We start from the raw sequence: 25736 nt of genomic DNA, 5'->3' as shown, positions 1-25736 counted from the left end.
TGAAGCTATGAAGGGGCAAGCAAAGGTGTTATGAGACAGAGCCTGGGTGTTATTAGTGCCTCTGATTAATCTCTAGTACCGCCTGACAGTCTGCCAGTCACAGCAGCATCGACCAGCCCACACACACACACACACATATATACACACACACCACAAACATTAACGACATGCTGGGCAGAACCCTATCGACTCAGTGGAGTGCTCCGGTATGATATCACTACACCTAATGAGACTAAGATAAGCCTCATTACCAGCAGCGCTCCCTTACATGCCAGTCAAATGCAAGGCTATTCTGCAAACAGTTTTAGCTCCCCTATGGTTCCGCCCTCTTCCCCCTTTTGTTGTCATAGTTCTCACACAGAGCTCTGACTCAGAGCATAAACAACACGGTGTCCCAGTGGGCTAAAACACATTGGCAAATGTAAACACACACCCAGATGTATGCGGCGGTGCACACACTTGCGCTCAGGTGTAAGTCCTCAGAGGACACAAGTCAATCTCTGAGTCCCTGGAGCAGACACACACCACCTCCCACCTTTCAGCCTCAGGAGAAAGATGGAGAAGCAGCATCTAATGTGTCCTGTACTCGACACACATAGCCCACATAGGGCTGCACCATTTGTAAAAAAAAAAGTTTATTTCAATTATTTAGATGGGTAGTTCGATTGCAATTTATTGACAATGTTGAAGGGAATGATCATTTTTGCACTATTATTCTCCATTCCATTAAAATGATCATCGTGTGATTACTTTTTGTGAGAATTTGTACCGTAACGTAAAGATTTTTTGTTTTTTTTTAACTTTATTTTTTCCAGTCAATAAAAACACATACAGAAACATACAAAAACACAAGGGGGTAAACACTACCTTGACACATAGAGATGCCATTTTGTCCATCTTACAACATATAGCTCTGTTTTAATTCTTAGACTGTGGGTCATTTGTTCCATTGATCGAATTTCTTCTACAATGTCCAGCCAGTGGTTCAGTCCAGGAGGGTCAGTTCTCAGCCAACTTCTTGTAATGGCTTTCTTAGCTGCAAGTGATAGGATCTTGAACAGGTATATGTTTTCTTTACCTATTACATTATCTGGTACCAGTCCTAGATATATATACACCGTGGATCATTAGGGATATTATACCCCAAAATTTCACCCATAGCTCTTAAAACCCCTTCCCAAAACAATTGTATTTTCTCACATGACCAAAATGAGAATGGTTGGCGTTCAGTTGCCCACAATTTCTCCAACAATATTGTTGTTGGCCTAATTGTTTATTTTTGATTTTGGGTGTAATAATAAACCGTATTAAATTTTTCCAACCAAACTCCCTCCATTTTTTAGAACTTGTTGAAGTATGTTGAGTCTGAAATATCTTATGCCAATCGCTCCCAGACAACTCTTTATATACTCTGTATTTCTCCCCTGTTGTTTCAATAGGCCCTTGTACAGTTTAGAGACAATTCTTGAAGGAGTTTGCTTGAACGGCAAACAAAGATTTTTTTAGTGTAGAATATGACTTGAAAGCCGGGAGATCTTGCAGCCATATTTGTTTGTCGTCTTGTGGTGTCTCATATAAAACAAGCTAAGCTAGCTAATAGCTAGATAAGTTCTGTGCACAAATACTCAATATTACTCAATATACATTGATTACTGTGGGTATGAATTAATTCTGTAAATGTTAGCGCACTCACATTTATTGTAACAATTTAAACTTGACTGTGAGATTCTGGAAATGGTTTAGGTGATGAAAGTGCTTGAAAAGTTCTTAAATTTCCATATTGTGATTTTGATAAAGTTTCAATTAATTATGCAGCCTTAATCCTACACCTCATATCAGCACCAGCACCACTCTATATGTGTATATACGTATGTGTGCATGTATAGATGGTGTGTGTGTGTGAACGACAGGCAGCAGGCAGGGGTGTTTTAGCCACAGGCACCACTACCTGACCCCTGTGGCTGTGAGATTGACAGCTGTGGTCCCGCCTAATTGCATTACTCTCCCAGGTGATTGGCTCACACCCTGGGGGCTCATTTGTCAGGATGCATTGTGGTAATGATGTAAATTAGCAGATCTATGTGTCACTCAGCCTTCTCGCCCCCTGCTGATTGGCCCCGCTGTGCCCCAGGGCCCAGCCCCCAGCTGAGGGAGCCAGCTCATTGGTCCTTGGGGAACCAGGAAGTCCCGTAGAAATAGGGCTTTACAGAGTGGGCATCCCTGTGGGCTGATATTATCCTTCTTCCCACCTCTTTAGCTGTCAGTCAAAACCCAGGGACTGATCCCTGCAGCCTCTCTCTCATGTCAGACACACACACTCCTACACACTCCTACACAGATATGTAGGTGGTATAGGGACCAGTAATAGCCCCATGTTGGCTAAGAGCCTAAACACACTCTTTTATAACTGTATTAACTGTATAAAGACACACGTATATAAAAAGTGTGTGTGTGTGTGTGTGTGTGTGTGTGTGTGCTTGCTTGTCTAGAATTGAAATAAAGGCCACAGGCTCAGGCTCTGTTCCCCACTGCTTACCCAGCATGCCTTAGCTATGTCCTCTATCAAAAGCAGACACCTTCACGGTGACAGACAGCTAGAGAAACAAACAGACAAACACATTGTACACAAATACAAACACACACACACGCAGACTTTGACACCCCGGTTTCTTTGCCTGTCTGTCTCAAACAGCATCAATTGAAGTGTTAGTTACAGTACGTGTCCAGTGTGTGTGTGTGTGTGTTGGTGTGAGAGGAGGCAGCGGTGTGTATTACAGCACTCCTGTCGTGTTGCTGAAAGGTTTCGTGGGAGTTTCTGGATTCTTTGTTAAACTCACTGCGGTTATATGAGGCCGAATATGAATAAAGACTAAATAATGTCAGCATCAACATGAATCAATACCTATACAGATGCACAATCACTAGGTCTGGACCTCCGCCCGTGATCAATAGTTTACTCTGAGTTATTGTCTTCATATTAACAAGTGGAGTGCTCCCTGAGGAACGCGTATGAATGGCTAAATGAGACCACTCCAAACCTCTCAACAGGACCTGGTGTTGTTTTTACACCCTCTTTTGTTGATTTCAGACACTGTATTGCAAAAGCCTTTTTAGCCAAATTTGGATGCACTGTAGGTGTTTCCAAAACACTCAGGTCCTCATGAAACTCTAATTGCCCGCTCTTGGCAATATGAATGTCCCTTGCATAGATTCAGGTATCGACTTGTGTCCCTCATGTCTGTGTTTGGCCAAATTATGTTTTTTTTCTCTGCAACTAAGATTATTCATAAATCAATTCATATTTTTGTCAGGGCAGCTGGGGGCTTTCATATTGACTCCAAAAATGCCGAAAAAGATCAAAATAAGTCAACAGAAGAAGGAAAAGTTTAGAATAAGCTTATGTGAAGATTGAAAAGAAATACAGTGAATACCAGTCATCTGCACAGCAAAATCTGTAGTGTTGTTCTTTCAGTGTTAATCATTTTGAGTTGGTGAGTGTTGATTTTGGAGTTGTTTTAACACTTATAGTGATCAAAAAGCTCTGCCAGCGTTGTCAATCAAGTTACATGTTAACACCTGAATTAGATTCACTTCAGCTGGAGTTGATTTTCAGATTTTGTGACTTGTATGTTCGGCTAAAGACAGAATGCACTTTTAATGTATTGGAAAACAAAACAATGAATGTTAATTATCACATGAGTGAACGGAAATAACATGATTTTATGGTTGGAAATACACTTTAATGTGTCAAAGTAACCCAATGTATGTTAAAAATTAACACTCTTAGTGAAAGGGATAACACAATTTGGAGTTAAAAGTGCACTTATATGGTGTCATAAAGGGTGTCAAATATTTAACACTATTAAAGAGTTAAAATATTAACACTTTTCAAAGTGTAATTTTAACTCGGAATCCGTGAGAACTATATAAACTCAGAAAAAGTGTTACATTTAACACTCTGTGAGTTGAATTAACACTTCCGATGTTGCTGTGTGTGTAAGAGGATGATAAAGGGACAGTTCTCCCCAAAATCCAGAAAGCACATTATTCCTCCTACTTTTGACGGCAACATTAAGTGAGGGCCATATAGTTGCTGTGGTAACAGAATATAATATAGATAACAGAGTATTACTGAAGTTAGACTGCTAGGACACATTAGCTTGTTGGAAGTGTTGGAGGGTAAAGAAAACTGAACTAAAACCTGCAGTTTCTCATGTTTTAACAAGCAGATCTCACAGGTCAGCTATTGAACCACTATATCTATATTTCCATCAAAGCCACCCTACTGTAGCTGTAGTTTAAATACATCCATTCTTAATAAATCCCTGGTAAACACACGGCTTGCAATACACTGGGGAAAAACCTAATAAGATAGGCCTTTTATAGATCCCAAGAAGGGAAATTCAGGTGTTGCAGCAAACAGAAATAAGCACAAGTAGAGAGAGAAGTGGAAAATAAATAGCACTTAGAATAAAAAATGAGGTATATACAACTAGAATAAGAGTAAAAATATAAATATGAACTATACAAGCGCAATAACAGGCTAAGGTAAAGTGGCATGGTATGATTAATAGCAGCAAGTCTAGCATAGTTATGTAAAAAGTGATCACCTGATGAAAATATTGCAATTAACCCATTGACGCCTGAAACGCCTGTAAAACCTCTGGGCGATTTTAAAGTAAGTTTTTCTGGAAATTCAACAGAAGTGTCAACTCTTCTACTAAATAATAGATTTTTCAGCCTCTGTAGCAGATAGAAATGAAATTCAAAAAGTATTTGAGAGCTTATACAAATACTACAAAACGACATATCCACTTTCCAGGCTTCAATGGGTTAATATGTAAGGCTTATTTCTTAGTTACTTACTTTATGGATTAATATGTAAGGCTTATTTCTTAGTTTCTAAGAAACTAAGAAATAATATTCAGAAGCAGACAAAATGAAATTGCTGGAAATAATATGTAAGACAGTGTTGTCTGTATTGATATAGCAAAATAGAAATGTTAAGTAGTATATGATGTGGCAAGACAGTATAAAGTAAAAAAGAAAAATGTATGTTATAGTGCAGTAGAACAGTATGATGTATTAGCTACAAGATATAATATAACTGTCCCTTCTAACATGAGAATCATGATGTTACTCTTCATGTCCTCTTAGTCTTTTGTGCATGTGTTAGATATTAGTATTTGCAGACTGCGTGTGTTTGTGCGCATGTACGCGCATTACTGACTGAGTAATCATTGTAAATTAAGGATGTTTAGAGATGTTTGTGGTTGATTTCGGTAAAGCCCCTGTAAAAACTCTCTCTCACGGAAAATAACTTCCCATGACGTGACACATGTGCCCAACACACACACACACAAACTGCTCACACACACCTTCATGTGCCGCTCCTACCATTCTCCTTTACGTGCACACAGACCTACTGCAGTAAATGCATTAACTAACCTGTATTTAGTCTCCGCCACTACTTGACAGAGCGTGAGAAAGCAGCGTGCATGATGGGTAATTGCCATGCTGCACGCAGTGTCTACAGGAGCGCTCTTTATGAGGTGACGGCGGGGGAAGAGAGAGGGGGATGAGAAGGAAAGATGGAGGACACTGGAGTCTCCCTTCAGATCATTCAGTTTAGCGAACAAGAGTTAAAAGTTTCCAAGAATGTGGCTGAAGTAATCGGCCTGTACTTTATCATCAATTTTTCCTATCAGATGTGTTGTATAAAAGCTGATAGTGGTGAATCACATCGATGTGTGTGACCGATAATGAAAATGTCTCGGCGAAATCTTAAATTGTTGCTTGAGTTTGTGCCTCCAGCATTTATGTGTTTAGGGGCAATAATTGATTTCTGTGTTGTGCCCCGCAGGGCTTGTCCCCAATCTCCAAACCCACACACACACATGCACGCACGCACGTACACACACACACACACACACACACACACACACACACACACACAGCAAGGCATGCTGCAGTATTAATGAGACATGAATAAGACATGAAGAGAGACCCCCCTCTTACATGCTCACACAGGGTCTCCCCCTCCCCAGCTGCTTCCTGTCTGCAGATTACCCAGCTTTCACTGGGCTCTGGTTAAGTGGGGCCAGGAAGAGATTTAGCCCCCTCAGCAGGAGCAGACACACACATATACTCACACACGCAAACGCACACACACACGCACACACACAATCTCTACTGTAAGCATCGGAAAGTATCTATTTTATTGTGTGGTTGACTGCTAACAGAGTTTGAGGTGTTTGTTATCTGTCAGAAATATGATCAATGTTATGTTTACTCCTCCATCACTCTCATCTATTAAACTTATTATTTGGTAATATTTTTAATGGTGTTTTATGGTGTGTGGGTGTGAGAGGGACTGTAATTTCCCAGCTTGGGATAAATAAAGTATATCTACCTATCTATCTTAAGTAATATTTCTTTATTTTTTTGTTTGTTTGTTTTCCTAAGTGACTTGGAATATGGTAGTTGTAGCTATCTTAACATGGCTTATTATTGCATTATGCATGAGTCTAACTATGTCCAGTTGTGGGGTATGTTTGGAGCTAAATGAATGGTAAAGAAGTATAGACTCATGTTAATGTCACTGTATTTAACAGCTGACTGGATGTTGCTGCAGCTTGAGTTCTGACCTTCTATATGTTCCTGTTTCAGGCCTCAGCGACGTCCAGCCCAGGACCTGCGTCTCTGGGCTCGCAGGTTCATGCTGCAGCAGTCAACGGTGATCGGAGCGCCCTCCTCAAACTCATCACAGGCAAGTCACCACATATACTGCATAACATAGGTAGAGCACACAGATCCATCAAGACACAACAAACACGAAGCGTTCCACTAACATAAATGTGTAGTAATGATTACCATAAGGAACATTTCTTTGTATTTTCCCCAATCTGCATAAAGGTCAGAGTGCAGGGACAGCTGCAGCAGCTGGTGGGAGATTTGGGTTTTGCTCAGAGAAATTACAGCAGAGCAGGTGCTCGTCAGCATGGAAGCTGGAACCGTGGTCCTTCTGCTAAAAGGATGGGCCACCCTTCTGTGAAAGGACATGCAGACATGTACATATTTAAAGGATCGTTCAGAAGTGTTGTATTGTATGAGTTACTTTACAATTTTCAGTGTTTTGTACAGTAGATGGCAGTCGGTGTGCCACCAGTTTGAAGAAGCAGGCAGAAGTACCAACACAGAAGCAAAATAATAATAATAATAATAATACATTTAATTTATAGGCACCTTTCATGTCACCCAAGGTCACCTTACAAAGTCTAAAATCTTAAACGTCTTTAAAAACAAGACAACATGGTAAAAACAAGACAATGTGATAAAAGCAAGTGAAGTAGTGTCCAGTTATAGAGTGTATGCCAGTTTGAAAAAACAATGTAGTTCTGTGGATGGGGTGATCAAAAATCTATACGAACAACAGAAAAAGGGTCAACTAAAACAAGAATATCAGCTTAAGTATAAACTGTATTTAGAATATTTTCTCTGTTTTACCATGCCATCAGATAGGTGTTAAAAGGGGGAGCTGACACTATTATCTATGCTCCCTTCAAAGCCACCAGACTCCTTTGACAAAAACAGTCATTTTACCACACAGAACATGGGAGTTGCTGGTCTAGTCCTTACTTGATTGTTTAGTTTGGTTGTTATTGTGTGACTTTCCGAAACTAACCCTTTACAACACCAAAGTCACACAAGTAACCAAACAAATTAACCACTCAGCTCACTCATTCGAGAATTGAGTCTTGCACAGGCGTAAAATAGAGATATTGGGTAAAAATAAATATAAAGAGCATTGAATGATCATTGCAGATTTTCACTTACTCTTCGCAAGGAGGCGTCGCGGTCCTCCAGATTATCTGTGTTACAGTATTTCCTTATGGCTTCCAGCTGCTCCAAATAATTGAGAAAAGTGGAAGTGGAATTCCTATTAAATGCAAGCAATAAAAGACTGCATTTTGAAGTACAAGGAGTTGCCTTTTAAAGACAGTTTTTAACATATTCCATCACAAGCCACATAATTGTACTTTGTAAATTCAAGGCATATTGACCCAAATAGCTATTAACGCTTCCCCTCTGACTTAAATTGTGCTTTGTGTGTGTGTGTGCGCGTGCTTTGTCTGTCTGTGTGTGTGCTTTGTGTGTGTGTGTGTGTGTGCGTGTGTGTGTGTGTGTAGCAGAGCCCTCGCTGCGGGACCGTGAGGACCAGTTTGGCCGGACCCCTTTGATGTACTGTGTGCTGGCTGACCGCCTTGATTGTGCAGAGACCCTGTTGAAGGCCGGCGCCTCGGTCAACAAGACGGACCACTGTCAGCGCACCGCCCTGCATCTCGCCGCGCAGAAGGTCCGGGCACCCACAGATACACACACTGGAGCACACACACACTAATGTTGCATCTGTCTGAGCACTTTTTGAGGCACAAATTTGAGTCAAATCACAAGAATTGATAAGTGGCTAGATTTATGAAAATGGAATGAATATGAAGATGTGATCTCACAAAGGTTTAATAGCAAATAGAGAAATTGTGACAGTCCATGAGATCCAGTGGGAGGCCAGTGCCCCCTAGTGGATGTAGCTATGGCTTTAAGGCTTGTGGGGGGTTACTGGCAACTGATTTATCATCCTGCCACACGAACACTAAAGTCCCATTTCACAGCATTCTGACTACTGAAACTTATAAAACGAGGAGATAAATGTTATTTTCACTTCAGTCTACAATAAGGAAGAGTCAGAGGTTAACAATGAGGCAGGGTGGTCTGTTGTCTCTTGAGGGACGTAGAAGGGGAACAGTGGGATGTGGTGCTAATAATATTGCTTTACAACTCATTTATGTATTGGTGCCTTTTTTGGGGGAGAGTACTGATACAGGATCATCATAGAAAGAGGGGAGGTAATTGGGGTCTGTCTCATAGCTGGAGAGTGTGTGTATATGTGTGTGTGTTGGGATGCTAGTGATGGGAAGCCCTGTCTCTTTGACATCTGATCAATAAATGGCTGAGACAGGGAGAGAGGCCAGGGATTACCGATCTAATTGGACTGAGAATAGGGAGGACGCACACACACACACACACACACACACACACACACACACTCACACTCACAGTCTAGATGCATGCTCACACACGAGATAGATCTGTCAGACTGAGGCGTTGTGGTCACAGGATGGCAAATATACAAAACAGACTCACACATGTACACGGTCATGCCTGCGTTGACACACACACGCGCTGCCGTTGCACAATACATCACCCGGCGGCCCGGTGGTGAGAGCCCAAAACTGAGGATGATGATGGTGATGATGATGTGGAGCGGACGACAGGCAGAGAGAGCCGCTGTTTACTGTTTAACAGCTCATCACAGACGCTGAACAGAGAAACAGGAGGAGGGAAGATGGATGACCTGCGGATTGAACCAGACACAGCTAAAAGCCTGGGGAGAGTGTGTGTGTGTGTGTGTGTGTGTGTGTGTGTGTGTGTGTGTGTGTGTGTCATTGCTGCTCAATCATGACTAATATTGAGCAGAATTGGTGATTTTTGAGCAAATTTTCTGTGTCGCAGGGGAATGTACGTTTCCTGAAGCTTCTGCTTTCCAGACGTGCTAACTGGCTTCAGAAAGATTTAGAGGAGATGACCCCGCTCCACCTCGCCACCCGCCACCCTTCCCCAAAAGCCCTCGCCCTGCTGCTCAAACACATCGGACCGGGAGAGGTCGACACACAAGACAAGAACAAGGTACTACAGTACAGATACACACAAATAAGTTGGTGGGGGATTGTTGGTCTCCACAACTGTCCATTGTTTGTCCTCAGTCAGAAAGCCTCCTGTCTGGCGTCTGACCAATAACCTGCTCAGAGATAACTGACTGACTGGAGATAGTTCGTTAGAAGCAGCAGGAATTTGAGGTCACACACACAACCACCAAGAGACACACTCGAACAGCAGCGAACGATTTAACAATCTGTGGCTTTGTCCTGTGTTCTGCTGATAAGACCACAAACACACAAATACACAGTCTCCTTTGTCTGTTGAAGCTGATGTGGATCTGACATCAGTAGTTAGTTTTGTAATAATCCAATATGCATCATCGTGTCAGATGACAGTGGTTTCAGCGAATCCCAGAATAGCTCAGTAGCCGTCATGCTGGCAGTATCTGAGCTACGATCTCAGCTCACTGCTGGATCTTCAATAAGGGCTTTGTGTAGCACGTTGCCCTCATATTTCCTGTCAAAGCAGAGTAATTTTTGTAACGTAAATGGAAGCCTCAAACCTGGAGTTACAACAGCCCCCTCTGTTTTGGACTCCATTCATTATCTTTGGCTCTTCTTTTTCATCCGTCTCTTTTTCTCCGTGCAGCAAACTGCTCTCCATTGGTCAGCATTTTATAACCGACCAGAACACGTTCGCCTCCTGATCAAGCACGATTCCAACATCGGCATCCCTGACAGCGAGGGCAAGATCCCTCTGCACTGGGCAGCACACAGCCAGGAGCCCAGTGCTACACAAACTGTCCGCTGTATACTGGTACACACTATTCTACACACACACACATACACACACACACACACAAAGCAGGGAGGAAGAATTAATCTGAAATTTATAGAAATTGCAAAATGAACTAGTGCAAAACCCAGATCACAGGAAACACAATATTTGTGGTGCTACAGAGATGTCCTGGAGTACAAATTTTATTCAACAGATTTAAAAGAAAATCTTTGTTTGGTACAAAAAAAATCATTATAAAATAATAATAATAATACATTTTATTTGGAGGCGCCTGTCTTGGCACTCAAGGACACCGTACAAAAGGATAGAAAAGAAACAGCAATAAAATACAATCTAAAATACAATACAATACAATAGACATATTGACATATTGGACAGGGTAAAAGTCATCAAAGGGAATAGGCAGTTTTAAACAGACAAACAAATTTAATATGTTTAGATGAAAATGAGAATTGTGCAAACAAATTAATTCTCTACTGTGTGTGTGTGTGTGTGTGTGTGTGTGTGTGAGAAGGAGGCAGCTCCCACTGAGTCCCTGTTGAACTGGCAGGACTATGAGGGACGGACGCCCCTGCACTTTGCAGTTGCCGACGGTAACGAGGCCGTGGTGGAGGTGCTGACGTCTTACGAGGGGTGTAATGTGACAGCGTATGATAACCTCTTCAGAACACCGCTGCACTGGGCCGCTCTGCTCGGTGAGTGAACACGCATCCTGTATGTGACCCAGTACAGCCTGAATGACAGCTGCACACTGACATTTTCATGTGTAAACTATGATAATTCTCCCAAAACAAAATTAATTTGCACACTGGTCAACTGATTCAAAGCTAAAATAGAAGGGTACTTTCCTGCATGGTTTTATTTATTTTTTGCCATGCTAGCAGCATGTCTCGAAGGGATTCTTTTGTCTGTTGGTCCAGCACTTTGGCCCACACTGAAATATCAACAGCTGTCAGATTAATTTCTATGAAATTCACATTCGGAACATGGTCATGGTCCTGAGTATCCTAGAAACCAGTCAGATCTGTCAAGCTCATGTATAATTTTGCTGGCAGAAATAACTGATCATTCCCAAATTCATACAGATTTCCACCAGGCATGACCCTCCTCCATGGGGCGGGTTTGATATGATGACGGACATCCAGCGCAACTCACAAAACTCACATCAAACTATTAACCTGGGAAGCACTGATCAAATATGAATCAAGATTTTGTTAGGACGTCGCAAATTTCTCAACTGGAAAGTTGAACATTTTAAAAAGTTTGTGACCAGGCCGCCCCCATCTTGCATGTGTCACTAAACGCTACATCACATGCTTCGTTGCTCTGATTGATTCAAAGGCATGGTTTCGTTTATTGTATCTCTTTGAAATCCAAAATGAGCCGACAAAAAGCGTCTTTTGTCAGATGGACATAACCCTTTACATGCTTGTCCCCACAATTTAACTGCTTTCATTCACATTAAGCCATACTGGCCTGTTTCCTGAAATGCTACGAGGTCTTGAGGTTAGAAATTAGAGGTACAGATTTCCCTGAACATCAATCCGTGCTCCCATTGTCACTTGGCCCTGTGCAGGAGTTCTTCCTGAACATTTCAGACAGACTGTGTCAGATTGTGTGAAAGAGGCTTTTGTCTTGGGTTTACGACCTGTTTGCATAGCAACATAAAAGACAAACACAGTGGTTAACGATTGTGTAATTAACTGTTGACAGTTTTGTAAAGTAAAAAAACACAAGGTGCTTTTCATATATAGGTATAGTTGAGCAGTTGTCCCAGCTCATTACTGTAGATCCTTGTCATTGTCTGTCCCCCACCACATCCCACTAATATAAATGTGTTTTTCAGGCCATGCCAAAATTGTCCACTTGCTGTTGGAAAGAAACACATCGGGCACCATTCCCTCAGACAGCCAAGGAGCAACACCTCTGCACTATGGTGCTCAGAGCAACAATGCTGTGAGTCACAAACATTGACACACAAAGCTTGGAAACCAACTGAGTCAGCTTCATGCACCTTTATCCAAATATTGTATTATTTATGCTGAAATAAAGCTGTCTCTTCTGTATGTACACTGTCTAAAGTAGTTATATTTCTGTGTGTCTGTAGGAGACAGTGGGTGTGTTTCTGTCCCACCCGTCTGTGAAGGATGAACCTGATCTGGAGGGGAGGACGGCCTTCATGTGGGCTGCTGGGAAGGGCAGTGATGATGTCATCAGCACCATGCTGGCCCTCACCCCTCACATTGACATCAACATGGCCGACAAGTACGGAGGCACAGGTGAGCCACTAAGTCTCCTCATAACTGCTGGTCACGATACTGTACACAAACCATGGATGCTGTCATTTAATATGACCTGGATCAAGTGGCGACCTCCTGTTCCGTAAACTGAAGCTAATGTGGAAGTGCCTTAACCCATTGATGCCTAAAACGCCTGTAAAACCTCTGGGCGATTTTAAAATAAGCCCATAAAACCTGAAATTTTTCTGGAAATTCAACAGAAGTGTCAACGCTTCTACTAAATAATAGATTTTTCAGCCTCTGTAGCAGATAGAAATGAAATTCAAAAAGTATTTGAGAGCTTATACAAATACTACAAAACTACGTATCCGCTTTCCAGGCTTCAATGGGTTAAACCTGCAAAAGTGCTGCCAATTTTTTCCAATCACTTTTTGTAGTATTGCAACAAAAAAAGCTTTTTCCCCATAGACCACCATTATTAAAGAGACATCTGTAAAACTGAAAATCTTCTGAACTGTCAAAGTTTTTAAATAAACCCAGAAACTAGAAATGTTTTTGTCGTATGCATCAGGCAATCAGTTCTTATTAAACTGAATAGGCGCCATCTTTTGTCCAGTATCCTGATCTTATAATACATCCATCACACAAACATACACACTTTTGTCCTTTGTTGTGTGTTGTGTGTTTTTTTTTTCAGTGTGGCCTGCTGCATGTTTAAGGCCAGAGGTGATGATGTCACAGGGGATTCCCCTTAAGGTGCTAGAGAGAAAGTGAGGCTCAGAGAGAGAGAGAGAGGGAAGTGATACTGTCAGCAAAATGAGTGCAAGCCCTCTGAATAGACTCCCACCACTGCCAGCACTGTCCTCACACACATGCAGACACACATGACTTAGTGCCACACTCTGTCCCCCGGGGCTGTTTGGGCATATAATCTCCATGACGATAGCCCCTCTGCTCAGCCAGGCAGTCACTGTTTATGCATGCATAACATGCACAAGTTGAGTCATCCTAATGAGACAGTGTGAAGGGCAGCAGAGCTGACTGGTGCCCAGATCACTTCCATGCACTTGACTCTAGTCTGTGCTGTCTGGGGGACTGGGGAGCCACCAAGGCGCTTAAGTGTATTGCTCCTCATTAAATTCCTCCGTCCATTTAACCCGCCATTGACCAGGCTTTAGCCACAGCCCAGAGAGGAGCTGCAGTCAAGGGGATGAATGAACAAAGAAGGGGCAGGCGAGAGAGGAGTCCTGAGGGTGTTTACTGTCCAGTTGGATTCAGGACCTCTTATCTCTTCATTTTTATTTGTCTGTGTTTGTGTGGGTGTTCACACAGCAATTCATGCGGCCTCCCTGTCAGGCCATGTGAGCACAGTCAAGCTGCTGCTGGAGAGGGGAGCCATGGTCGACTCTTTGGATGTGATGAAACATGCACCGCTGTTTCGGGCTTGTGAGATGGGACACAGAGATGTCATACTGACACTCATCAAAGGTCGGTGTAATGGGTACAAATGTGCAAGCACCCCAATTATCTCACTGTCTTTACTCTCACTGTGCTCTGAGTTTTCATCATTAACCCATAAGAACCCATGGTGACACCCATGTAACAAACACTTTAAATCTTCTATAATCTCCCATATTCAGCTTTATGTTTCACATTAACTCATTAAATCCCTAAGAGACGTATACTCAACACCCTGGTGTGGTGGTCATGTGACTTTGACAAAAATGTGGCTGTGACTGGAAACAGAAATGTGTAAAAGTAGCTAATTTTAAAAAGCTTATTTTTTGTGACGAGGCTAAGTTTAAACCCATTTAACAATTCTAATCTGTTAATAGTTTGTCCTGTATTGCATTTAACTTGTTCTGACTTGTTCTGATATTTCTTGCACAAATTAAAGTCACAATTTTGATAAATGTTATGGTAAAAAGGTAAATTTCTTAAATTTAAGTCTCTGTAAGCAGAAAATGTGTCTAGTTTTTTTATATTTTAAAATAAGAAATATCATAAACATAAAGACCATAAACGCCCATTGTAATGTTTATGTCTCATCACAGATCTTTGACATTTAGGGGTAGATTTTTTTTTAAAACATCAGAAATGTGTTCAATGTGGTCCACTTATAGAACACATCCTTTAAGGATAACTGGCTCTGAGTTCTTATGGGTTAAGGTACTAGTCATGGCAACAATATTAAACTCCATGATGTAGGAGATTATTTGAATGTTTAAGTGTGTCACTTTAGCTGAAATGTTGATGTATTGAATAAAGGTTCTGCACGTGTGGACCTGGTAGACGTGGATGGTCACACCGCTCTGCACTGGGCAGCTCTGGGAGGGAACGCTGAGGTCTGCCAGATACTGATGGAGAATGGGATTAGTCCCAATGTACAGGTATGAATGTTCACACTAAAAGATATGCACAAAAACATTAACAAAATACGATTTAAAACCCTGTTCAATGCTCATTGCTCACATTTACATAGTAAATAGGGACGTTTTATTCAAGCCCATCATGGTTTTTCTAGCTTTCCATCCACAATCCCTGTGTAGTGCACAAGAACATCTCCAGTTTATCAAAAGCAAACATGATACAACAGCAGTCTGCTGTAGCAAACCTGAGAGGTTGTTTTAAGTCAGTTTAGTCAGAAATGATATGTTCCCAGCATCCATCTGTTGCACTTTTCCATCTGTATACTCCCACAAATGATGGCAATAATTGCAACAACATAGTCATGGATACACAAGGGATTTCTATCCACTTAATCTGACTCACCGGATGTACACTGTTGGTAAAAGTCTGCCATTGGTCTCTCAGAAGCAGTATTCTCCCGCCCCTTCCACTGTCTTCTCTGTCTATTTTGCAAGGACACCATCATTGCATCCTGGGCTTGGTGCCACCAAAAAGATTATACCAACAAGCCAAAGGCTTTTTTCACTATAGCTGAATGATAATGGGTGCGGCGAGACCATTCACCAGCACTGACCACACCGTGGAGTTAAGTCTTCCTATGTGAGACTACTATGCACGAAACAAGGATTGTAAATTTGTCCCCCATTAATTGCAACAAAAATCGCCTGGACTGCTGAAGCGGCATGAATCAAAGGAGTGTGGAAATAAAATCATTCTTTGCATTGCTTAATGAGCAGTGAGTATAAAATCAGGATCATCCTCATAAATCCTGAGCTACCCTTTTCATTTTCCTGCACCTAAATGAGCAGGTCTAGGTGCTCTATAAATACTGTGAAAGGATCAAAATGTTCAATCCACAGACAAATGTAGGTAGAAAGTGCCGCTACAGAGTTGTTACAGTCATTTTGCAGCTGCAATGATGTTGTAAAGGTGCTGAGAGTGCAGATGTTGAAGATCCAGAAGGACTGATCCAGAAGCAGAGCAGGCTTTTTCAGGAGTGGGTCTTAAAGAGACAGGCGCTAAACTGACCGTTTCAGACAAAGGGTGAATATAGGTCTATTCATACAGACAGTGGCCATTTATCAAGCGAGCGTAGAAACCAGCGCAGATCTGAGTGTATATTTCGTCTTACGACAGGGTCCACGTGTGATTTATCAAATGATCGTATCTCTCCAATCACAGCGTGAGAATGATCGGCTGTTGATAAATGTGGCGGCTCGAAACAAGCGTCATTTAAATACCACGGCCTAATATATATAATATATATATATATGATATATATATACCCGATTCAGAAGACTCGCCTTCAGAGTTTACGACACTGAAGGGCGCAATACGGCCAAAAAGAGGATTTTTTTCACCCTCTGAAGTCAGCTTTATTAGCAAAGTGCACCGTTACAATTAACAATAGGGGCAATATAGACATATTACAGAAATAAGCAGCGACAGAGGTTTATGAAATAAAAGTACTTATAGTTATAAACTCAAACAAGTTCACTGAATATTTTACATTTGGAGCACGGACTTAGAAGTTTTCAGCTTTTTGGTTGAAGGAGGTAAACAATGTTTTAAAGTCAGTTTTAATTCTAAAAGAAGAGGAATTTCTCAGAGTCAGAAAGTGAAACGCTGACGTCCAACAGCTGCAACACAACAAACTGGTTTTGTTTGGCAGCTTAAAAAGTGAAAAAGAAGGAAATCAGTGGTGCTGTCAGCAGAGTAGCGGACTATTAAACTCCCGGCGAGGTTTGAGTAATTACATCGTGATATATAGTCTATATAATATCCGAATGTTGCTATTATTATGATGGAGATATATTATTAACCTCTTTACATTTACTAATAATGATGTCCTAGTGAGAGGAGCGTGTGGCAGCGCTGATTGGAAATGTTTCTATTCGGGCAGCACCGCTGGTAAAATCAGTGGTGCTGTCAGCAGAGTAGCGGACTATTAAACTCCCGGCGAGGTTTGAGTAATTACATCGTGATATATAGTCTATATAATATAAAATATACAACAAGATATATATACAATAATATAAAAAAAGAGAGGCTGACGGAGCTGGATAATAATAATAATAATAATAATAATAATAATAATAACAGTAAATAGCAGAAGACAACAACATTTAATATCCTCGGCTGGTATTCTGTTTAAAGAATTTCACAATCGCAGGGTGTATTTCTTTTTGAATTATGTTTTAATGATAAATGATGTAGTCTAAACATGTTTTGCTTTGTCACTATTAAAAATCAAAACACCACAGAGTTTTATCAGCTCCAGGCATCGATACTATAGTCTAAGATCAATCTCCGACTCAGACGTGTGGACTTCACGCTGACTCAGATTTGCGTACACGAGCTGAGAGCAGACTGAGATCTGATCGTACCCTCCGCTCACGTCCAAATTGATAAATGCAGAGGCTTGCGTAATAATAATAATAATAATAATAATAATAATACATTTTATTTGGAGGCGCCTTTCTTGGCACTCAAGGACACCGTACAAAAGGATAGAAAAGAAACAGCAATAAAATACAATAAAATACACATAATTAATAACAATACAATAGATATATTGGGCAGGGTAAAAGTCATCAGACGGAATAAGCAGTTTTAAACAGATGTGTTTTGAGTTGGGATTTGAAATGGGGTAGTGAGTCAATGTTCCTGAGTTGGGGTGGTAGTGAGTTCCAGAGGCGTAGAAATCATCTTACGCCCACTTTACGCTCACTTTCTGACGTACGCTCGTTTGATAAATGAGGGCCAAATTATGAGCAATATGTGCCCTTTAAATGTTTGACTTCTCCTGGGCAGGACCAGGCAGGACGGACTCCTCTGCAGTGTGCTGCTTATGGTGGCTACATCACTTGTATGGCTGTTCTCATGGAGAACAATGCAGATCCAAACATACAGGATAAAGAGGTATAAATCTACTCATGTGTGTGAGCTATGTCAAGCTTTTTGACACAACTATTGTTTGATTGGCTGTATTTTTATGGGTGCACAGCAAGGTTATAATAGTTTTGGATTTTTCATTAGTTTTAGTTTTAATTTCGTTGTGAATTTTTATTTTCAAATTCAGTTAGTTTTAGTTAGTTTTTAGAGTGAGTTTGCTAGTTTTAGTTTAGTTTTTATTTTTTGAAAATGCTTAGTTTTAGTTTAGTTTTTATTAGTTTTAGTGTTAGTTTTAGTTTTTTTGTAATGGGTATGTGCCTTAATTTCCTTTGGTTTATCCATCTTAGCACCAATAAGGTTATTAACTCTTACAGTTCTGGGTGTTTTGTACTTTGGTTGGAGTGTAAACATCCCAGTCTCAGTAAACATATTTACCATGTGTTCCTGCATGTTGAAATAGAAACACTGAATTATGTATGAAAAAAGTTGACAAAGACGAAAACTAAGGACATTTTCACTATAATTTTAGTAAGTTCTGTAACCACACAATACAGTTTCAGTTAGTTATCGTTTTTTAAAAAAACTCTTGTTTTTGTTTTTATTTCAGTTAACAAAAATGTTTTTCTATTTTAGTTTTCGTTATTTTGTTAGTTTTCGTTAACTATAATAATCTTGGTGCACAGGGGCGGACTGCTCTCCACTGGTCATGTAACAATGGCTACCTGGATGCTGTGAAACTGCTGCTGGGCTATAATGCCTTTCCTAACCACATGGAGCACACTGAGGAGAGGTGAGGACAGAGCCAGTCAAGGGAGGAGCTGGAGGTGAGGAGAGGGGAAGTATATCACTGACTCTGGTGTTTTTGTTGTGCAGGTACACCCCTCTGGACTACGCTCTACTTGGGGGGCACAGTGAAGTGACTCAGTTCATGCTGGAGCACGGCGCTCTGTCCATAGCGGCCATCCAGGACATCGCTGCTGCCTCCATCCAGGCTGTCTACAAAGGCTACACCGTCCGCAAGGCCTTCAGGGAGAGAAAGCAGCTCCTCATGAGGCACGAGCAGCTGCGCAAGGATGCAGCCAAGTGAGAGATGAGCGCACACGTTTCCGTTTCACACACTTCCATATATGTGTGCACTGAAATACAGAGCCGCACTGAAGCCTTAGTCGTAGCTTCTGTTGCTTTATGATGCTCACATTTGTTGTATAACTGCATAAACATTCCTCCGTTTGTCACATGATACATTTTTTACATCTACATCCATTGTGTTCATGACTCACTTTTATTTCTGTCTTCATTATCGGTCTCTGTCTCCTTTCTCTCGCCCATATAGGAACAGTCACACTCTCTCCATATCTATCTTTCTCTCTGTCATCCCTGCACACACATACATCTTCCCCCTGTCTCCCTCTTTTGGCTTGTTCTCCTTCTGTCATTTGCTTACATGTTTCACCTTTATTCTGTCTTATACAATGATCCTGGGAGGCAAGTTTATTGTAAGAGGGCAACTCAGCCTCAACTATTACTAAACAGGTGGTTTTATTGTGATATCAGTCTTCTGTGAGATTTTCTAATGAAATATTCTTGATTTGTTATCAGTTGGTTTTCCAGATTAATAACCAAGATGTGACCAAATGTTTTATTGCCCTGCAACTAAACTAGAAAATGTTACCGAAAGTGAAAAATATATATATATACAGTACAGGCCAAAAGTTTGGACACACACCTTCTCATTCAATGCGTTTTTCTTTATTTTCATGACTATTTACATTGTAGATTCTCACTGAAGGCATCAAAACTATGAATGAACACATATGGAATTATGGACTTAACAAAAAAGTGTGAAATAACTGAAAACATGTCTTGTATTTTAGATTCCTCAAAGTAACCACCCTTTGCTTACTAGAATATAAGACATGTTTTCAGTTATTTCACACTTTTTTGTTAAGTACATAATTCCACATGTGTTCATTAATAGTTTTGATGAATCTACAATGTCAATAGTCATGAAAATAAAGGAAACACATTGAATGAGAAGGTGTGTCCAAACTTTTGGCCTGTACTGTATATTTTTTAAATAGTTTTTTCTTTTTTTTAGTTTTTCTGTAATCCTGTTGACAAACAGTCAACGAAACCAACGCAACCATCTTGACTTTGGCTGTGCATCTCAGACAAAACCAAAAGCCAAGATTAGATACGACTGCTCTTCTTTTTGTTCAGGAAACGAGAGGAAGAACAGCGGAGGAGAGGAGCTGTGCAGCAAGTGTCTGCAGCCACCACAGAGAAGCGGAGGGTCTCTTTGGTGAAAACGGAGCAGGAAAAGCTCTCCTTAGTGAACATTATAGAGGACTTATCCATGAACGACTCAGCGGTGGAAACAAAGAAATCATCCAAAGCTGAACGTACTAAGAGCAAAGAGGAGAGACTCAAAGGTACATTAGTGCAGAAATTCTTAGAAGTCGAAGTAGAAGTTGCCGTTTGAAGAGATGTTAAGTGGGTTGACAGTTATATAAGTATTAGAGGCTAAAAATGTAACATTTTGACTAAGACAAGTTATTTTTGCATTTTTGATATTGGTTTTAATAAAATGACAATGCTCAAAACTCCAAGATAAATCTTTTCTTGAGATACAGTACAGGCCAAAAGTTTGGACACACCTTCTCATTCAATGCGTTTCCTTTATTTTCATGACTATTTACATTGTAGATTCATCAAAACTATTAATGAACACATGTGGAATGATGTACTTAACAAAAAAGTGTGAAATAACTGAAAACATGTCTTATATTCTAGTAAGCAAAGGGTGGTTACTTTAAGGAATCTAAAATACAAGACATGTTTTCAGTTATTTCACACTTTTTTTTGTTAAGTACATAACTCCATATGTGTTCATACATAGTTTTGAGGCCTTCAGTGAGAATCTACAATGTAAATAGTCATGAAAATAAAGAAAACGCATTGAATGAGAAGGTGTATGTCCAAACTTTTGGCCTGTACTGTATAATACTTTATTGCTACAAGTAAGTACACAAAAAGTGGAAGAAATCTGTTGTATAACTCGCGTTTTCTTCCTCTCTCATCAGCCCACAAGAGTAAATCCTCCAGAAGAAGTAAAGCAGGTGAACCACATGATGCTCCAGATGCGTTGGGCCGCCACTGTCCTGTGACCTGTGACCCTGTCCCCGGTGCTCCCCAGACCACCAGGCTGAAGGAGCTACTGTCCCCTGCCAGCTGCATCACGCTCCCCAGCCTCAAACCCAGACCCCCCTCCATGCCCAAAGTCAGGGAACGACCTTCCTCAAGCACATGCATTCCTTCCACAAGCGTCACAGCAATTGACCAAACTGACACTATTACCAGAGAATGCATCCCTCCAAATAAGAAAGACACTCGCATGACTGTGCAGACTGCCCCCGGCAAGACTGATGCCCACACTGCTCCACAAACGCACAGAAACCACAAGGAGCAGACTTCAGAAAAGGCCGCCACCAAAGAGCAAACTCACACTCCCTCATTAAGAAGCAGTTCATCTTCAGACCACAAAAGCCCCTCGAGAAAGACTCAGAGTGCCACACATGCACCCATCTCAACACGCACACTCAGGGAACACAACAAAGAGCTGCGCAGGAGGAGAAACGAGGCTGCACGCATCATCCAGCGAGCTTGGCGAAGGTGAGTTTGCGTCCGTACCTTGAGGGGTGTTCGGTAGCTGAAGCCTCTCAGGCTGTGGGAGATTGGCAGTGCCATGTGGTGCCCACATGTGCCCTCTCCCACATACATGCCAACCCGTTCTCATCTCTCCTGCAGCCCCCCCTCGCTCCACGTTCGGTCTGGATGCCATCAACACTTGAGCAGTGGGGGGGAGAGCGTGGGAGATGGGTGAGGCAGGGAGGCAGGGGACAGACAGGCTATAATCTCGAGCTTTCATACTGGTTTAACAAGAGGCTAAAAGTTCAGTTGTGCTGCTCTAATAGCTACCAGCAGCCTCTCTTTGCTTTTCTCTCCCTCGTACGCACTCTGTGTTTCTCTTAGAGGCTGCCAGTCCGCCGCAGGAGGCCCTCTGTTTCCATTCAGCTTCACAATTATATTCTGTATGCGCTGCCTATTAACTGCCTTGAATAAACTCTGTTTACTTTGTTTATGCTTAGTGAGTATTAATGTGAGGACTTGCCAGCTTTTAGACCTTTGAACACAGTCTGAATTTTTTTTTATTGAACGGTGTGCCCGTGAATGTGCTTGCATGAATGTGCGTCTGCAAGGTTCCACGCACGCAGACGGAGAGAGACACAGGCGCACGAGGAGGCGGAGTCAAACGATTCAGACCACGCCCACAACAGGAGGAAGATGGAAATCAGAGCTCAACCCACCAAACTGCCAGCGAGTAAGAGCTCCGTGCTACAAAGTATCTATGGTGAGATCATTGCTTTTTTGCCTCACACACACTCAGCACCCAAAAAGGATGTGATGTCATAGATACAACATTGATCATATATAATGTATATTATATGATGCATGAGCCGTTACAGACCCTAAACAGTGGGTGAGATCAGTGCTGCAGTTAGTATGTCTGCTAGTGTAATAGTGTATGAATCAGGGAGATGGCACACTGTTTGGAAGTGGAGAAAACATTATTCTAACGCAGTGCGTCACTGTTTCCATGAGCTGATGTTGCAAATTCGCAGGTCAAAATTGAACAAATGTGAACACAGAAGGCCTGTCCTGAGTACCAGATTGTATATCCCTGATTCCCTTCCTCTCCTCTTAGTCCCGCCCACAGAAGATGCAAGCAGAGGAGGAGAGAGGAGTCGAGGCATTTTTATTTATTTTTTTTTTTTAAGATATTTTTTTGGCCATTTTCAAGGCTTTATTGATAGTGAGAAACAGAGTGAAAGGGGGAGACAGAGGGGAAGACATGCGGGAAAGGGCTCCGAGTCGGATTCAAACCCAGGCTGCCCGCTCACGAGGACGGTGCCTCTATGGTATGCGCTCTACCAGGTGTGCCACCGGGGCGCCCCCTGAGTCGAGGCATTTAACAAAATGAGACATCCTTGCATCTGAGTTGTCATTTTAACGTTGTCAATTAAATATGACGGGGGCACAACTGCATCAGTTCTCGAATGTCAAGCCTCCTTTATATCATTTACAGTTCTATTTGATTAATTTCCTTATTTTTTTTAATTACATTTTATATTTAGAAATCCACACTCAAGCAAAAAGCCACATTTTTCAGAGCTGACTGCTATCCAAGCGGTTCAAATGTTAAATATACAAGATATTTATTTTGTATAAAATGTTCACACAAAAAAGGAAAAAAAAATGACGTGACTGCCGCAAGGATACAGCAGTGTATCCACTCTTATATGTCTTCATTGCTCCTCAGTCCTCACTCCTTGATATGCATATTAGCAATCCAGACGTCCTTTAAGATGGAGCACTTTGATTGATTTATGGGTCACAAACTAGGGGTCAAGGTCATGAGGAGGCACAAAATTAATCTCAAATGAAATTGAAGTGAACGGGAGAAGGAGTGCATATGCATAGTGACTGTAAGTGAAAGGTGCAGTTTGGGGATATGCTATATTTTTATGATGGGACAACTTTAATGGAAAAAAAAACACAACAATGAATTCATCCTAGATAGATAGATAGATATACTTTATTTATCCCAAGCTGGGAAATTACAGTGTAGTAGTGTATCCTAAGTGCTGCCCGTGTAGCCACGTTAAATATCTGATTTCTTCTGACAAACGAATATGTTCCTTTATTACAACAAACACAGCGAACACAGTAGATTTATTTAGATTCAATCCCACTCAACGTCCTGCTGACACACTGAACATTACTCAGCTGAAATTAGTCCTCAACAAATGCACCATTTACTCCTGTTTCAGTAACACGTATTTTGTTTATGAAACTATGTATTTGTGATGCATTTGCAAAGATTTACAGCCACAGTCGGAACAATTAGGCTTTGAACTAAATGCCACAGATAAGCAGCATAAGGATGTTGAATAATACTGAGATGAAGGTCAATACATAAAACAAGTGAAGCTTTGATGTGATCACAGTCAGCATTCTAGGAGAAACAGTTTCTCTAAATTGTTCGTAAGCTATCTTCTCAATACTGTGGACAGTTTTTTGATCACTAAAGGTTATTGTTTAGGCCATAACTATTTAAAAATATTATTAAGGCCCTAGTGAGATTTGAACTCACGACCCCTGGTTTACAAGACCAGTGCTCTAACCACTGAGCTATAGAGCCTTTTTTAAGAACAACAATATCATATTAGCTTAATAAAGACAACACCTTGAACTAGCATGGGTGTGGTGGTAGACTAGATCAACAAGTTACGGGAGCATCCTGAGCTTGTTATGCAGCACCAGCTGGTTGAATACAGAGACAGTTCACATCACTGTAAATCTACATGAAGCTGTCAGCCAGATATTTTTTCTTTACTCCCCTTTAGAGCAGTAGTTCTCAACCTTTTTGAGTCGCGACCCCCAGTTTAACATGCATGCTGTCCACGACCCCCGCTCACTGAACACAATCTCACAGGCACAGTTCAGATCATACAAAAAAGAAACAAAATGACCAAAAAAGGAAACAAAATGACCAAAAAAAGACACAAAATGACTTAAAAAAGGCACAAAATGACCAAAAAAAGACACAAAATGCCTAAAAAACCCCACAAAATGACAAAAAAAACCCCCACAAAATCACTAAAACAGACATTAAATGACCAAAAAGACTAAAACACATGAACACTTTAACACAGTGGAGACAGAGTTGACTTCCAAAATGATTTGGCGACCCCTAGAAATCATCTCGCGACCCCAATTTGGGTCGGGACCCCAAGGTTGAGAATAGCTGATTAAGCAACTCTCGGCCAGAGAAGGTCGAGCTGCTCCTGGACACACCTTTTTAAAATGAAAATCTATGGGGCACACCTGGTTGAGCATGTACCATAGAAGCTTTGACCTCGCAAGCGGGCGGTTCGAGTCCGGCTCGGAGCCCTTTCCCGCATGTCTTCCCCTCTGTCTTACACTATCAAATGAATTGAAAAATGGCCAAAAAAAATATCTTAAAATTAAAATCTATATTTGTAACCCATTTGTAAATATTCACATCCACAAGGCTGAGTGCCAGATAAGGATTGGGAGATGGACTGTGGCCGCAAACCACATGGGTTGGGATGTTATGGGATTTGTTGATGATAACAGAAATAATGACTATATCCCCGCTGTACTGCTCTCTGTGAAGCTGAAACTTTCAAGCATACAGAAAGACAGTAATATCAATGTGATGACAGTGATTAACGTGCCAAAAGTGTATTTGGGAAACTCAACAGCAATGTCTCTTTTCAGAAATAATGGCCAGATCTTGTTACGAGCAGTTCCCTTTCTTTGCTGTCTTGACTAAAAAGGTCATGATTTAGGTTTTGTCCCTTTAAGTTGCAACCTACAGAAAAAGTTTTTTTTTAACTGACTTTTTTAGAAACCAAAGCTCTTGAATTCAGCTGTTATCAACCATGCAGTATCCACTGCATGACATTAGTCACAGACTAGAAAATAACATTTTGAGATCACTTCTAAGGCATTTCTGATTGCAGACAAACAGACTTTTGACCATGGTTGTAACCATTTTCTCACTTACCAATTCTCCTCTCCCTTAATTGA

The 25736-nt window shown here is 41.2% G+C and overlaps 1 protein-coding gene and 1 non-coding gene across 3 annotated transcripts in view; one reads left to right on the top strand and one right to left on the bottom strand.

Annotated features, from left to right (window-relative positions):
* The window catches only part of invs (inversin), a 33305-nt gene that overhangs the window by 4657 nt on the left and 2912 nt on the right, over positions 1-25736 (top strand). Inside the window, exons 3-17 of one of the 2 annotated variants that reach the window (XM_059338661.1) lie at positions 6670-6769; positions 8193-8356; positions 9571-9744; positions 10366-10533; positions 11030-11210; positions 12362-12471; positions 12623-12794; positions 14088-14243; positions 15024-15145; positions 17979-18086; positions 18743-18849; positions 18933-19142; positions 20280-20491; positions 21143-21731; positions 22319-22470. In XM_059338661.1, coding sequence (XP_059194644.1) covers positions 6670-6769; positions 8193-8356; positions 9571-9744; positions 10366-10533; positions 11030-11210; positions 12362-12471; positions 12623-12794; positions 14088-14243; positions 15024-15145; positions 17979-18086; positions 18743-18849; positions 18933-19142; positions 20280-20491; positions 21143-21731; positions 22319-22470 — 2725 coding nt within the window. Of the gene's footprint in view, positions 1-6669; positions 6770-8189; positions 8357-9570; positions 9745-10365; positions 10534-11029; positions 11211-12361; positions 12472-12622; positions 12795-14087; positions 14244-15023; positions 15146-17978; positions 18087-18742; positions 18850-18932; positions 19143-20279; positions 20492-21142; positions 21732-22318; positions 22471-25736 lie in introns of both variants that reach the window. The other variant, XM_059338660.1, reaches the window with a different exon arrangement.
* On the bottom strand, positions 24249-24321 carry trnat-ugu (transfer RNA threonine (anticodon UGU)). Its single transcript has one exon. It is a non-coding gene; the product is annotated as a tRNA-Thr (tRNA).

This window comes from Centropristis striata, chromosome 8 (assembly GCF_030273125.1).
Source record: "Centropristis striata isolate RG_2023a ecotype Rhode Island chromosome 8, C.striata_1.0, whole genome shotgun sequence".
Classification (NCBI taxonomy): Eukaryota; Metazoa; Chordata; class Actinopteri; order Perciformes; family Serranidae; genus Centropristis; species Centropristis striata.
The sequence above is the reverse complement of the archived record's forward strand: the minus strand, read 5'-3'. Positions and strand labels throughout refer to the sequence as shown.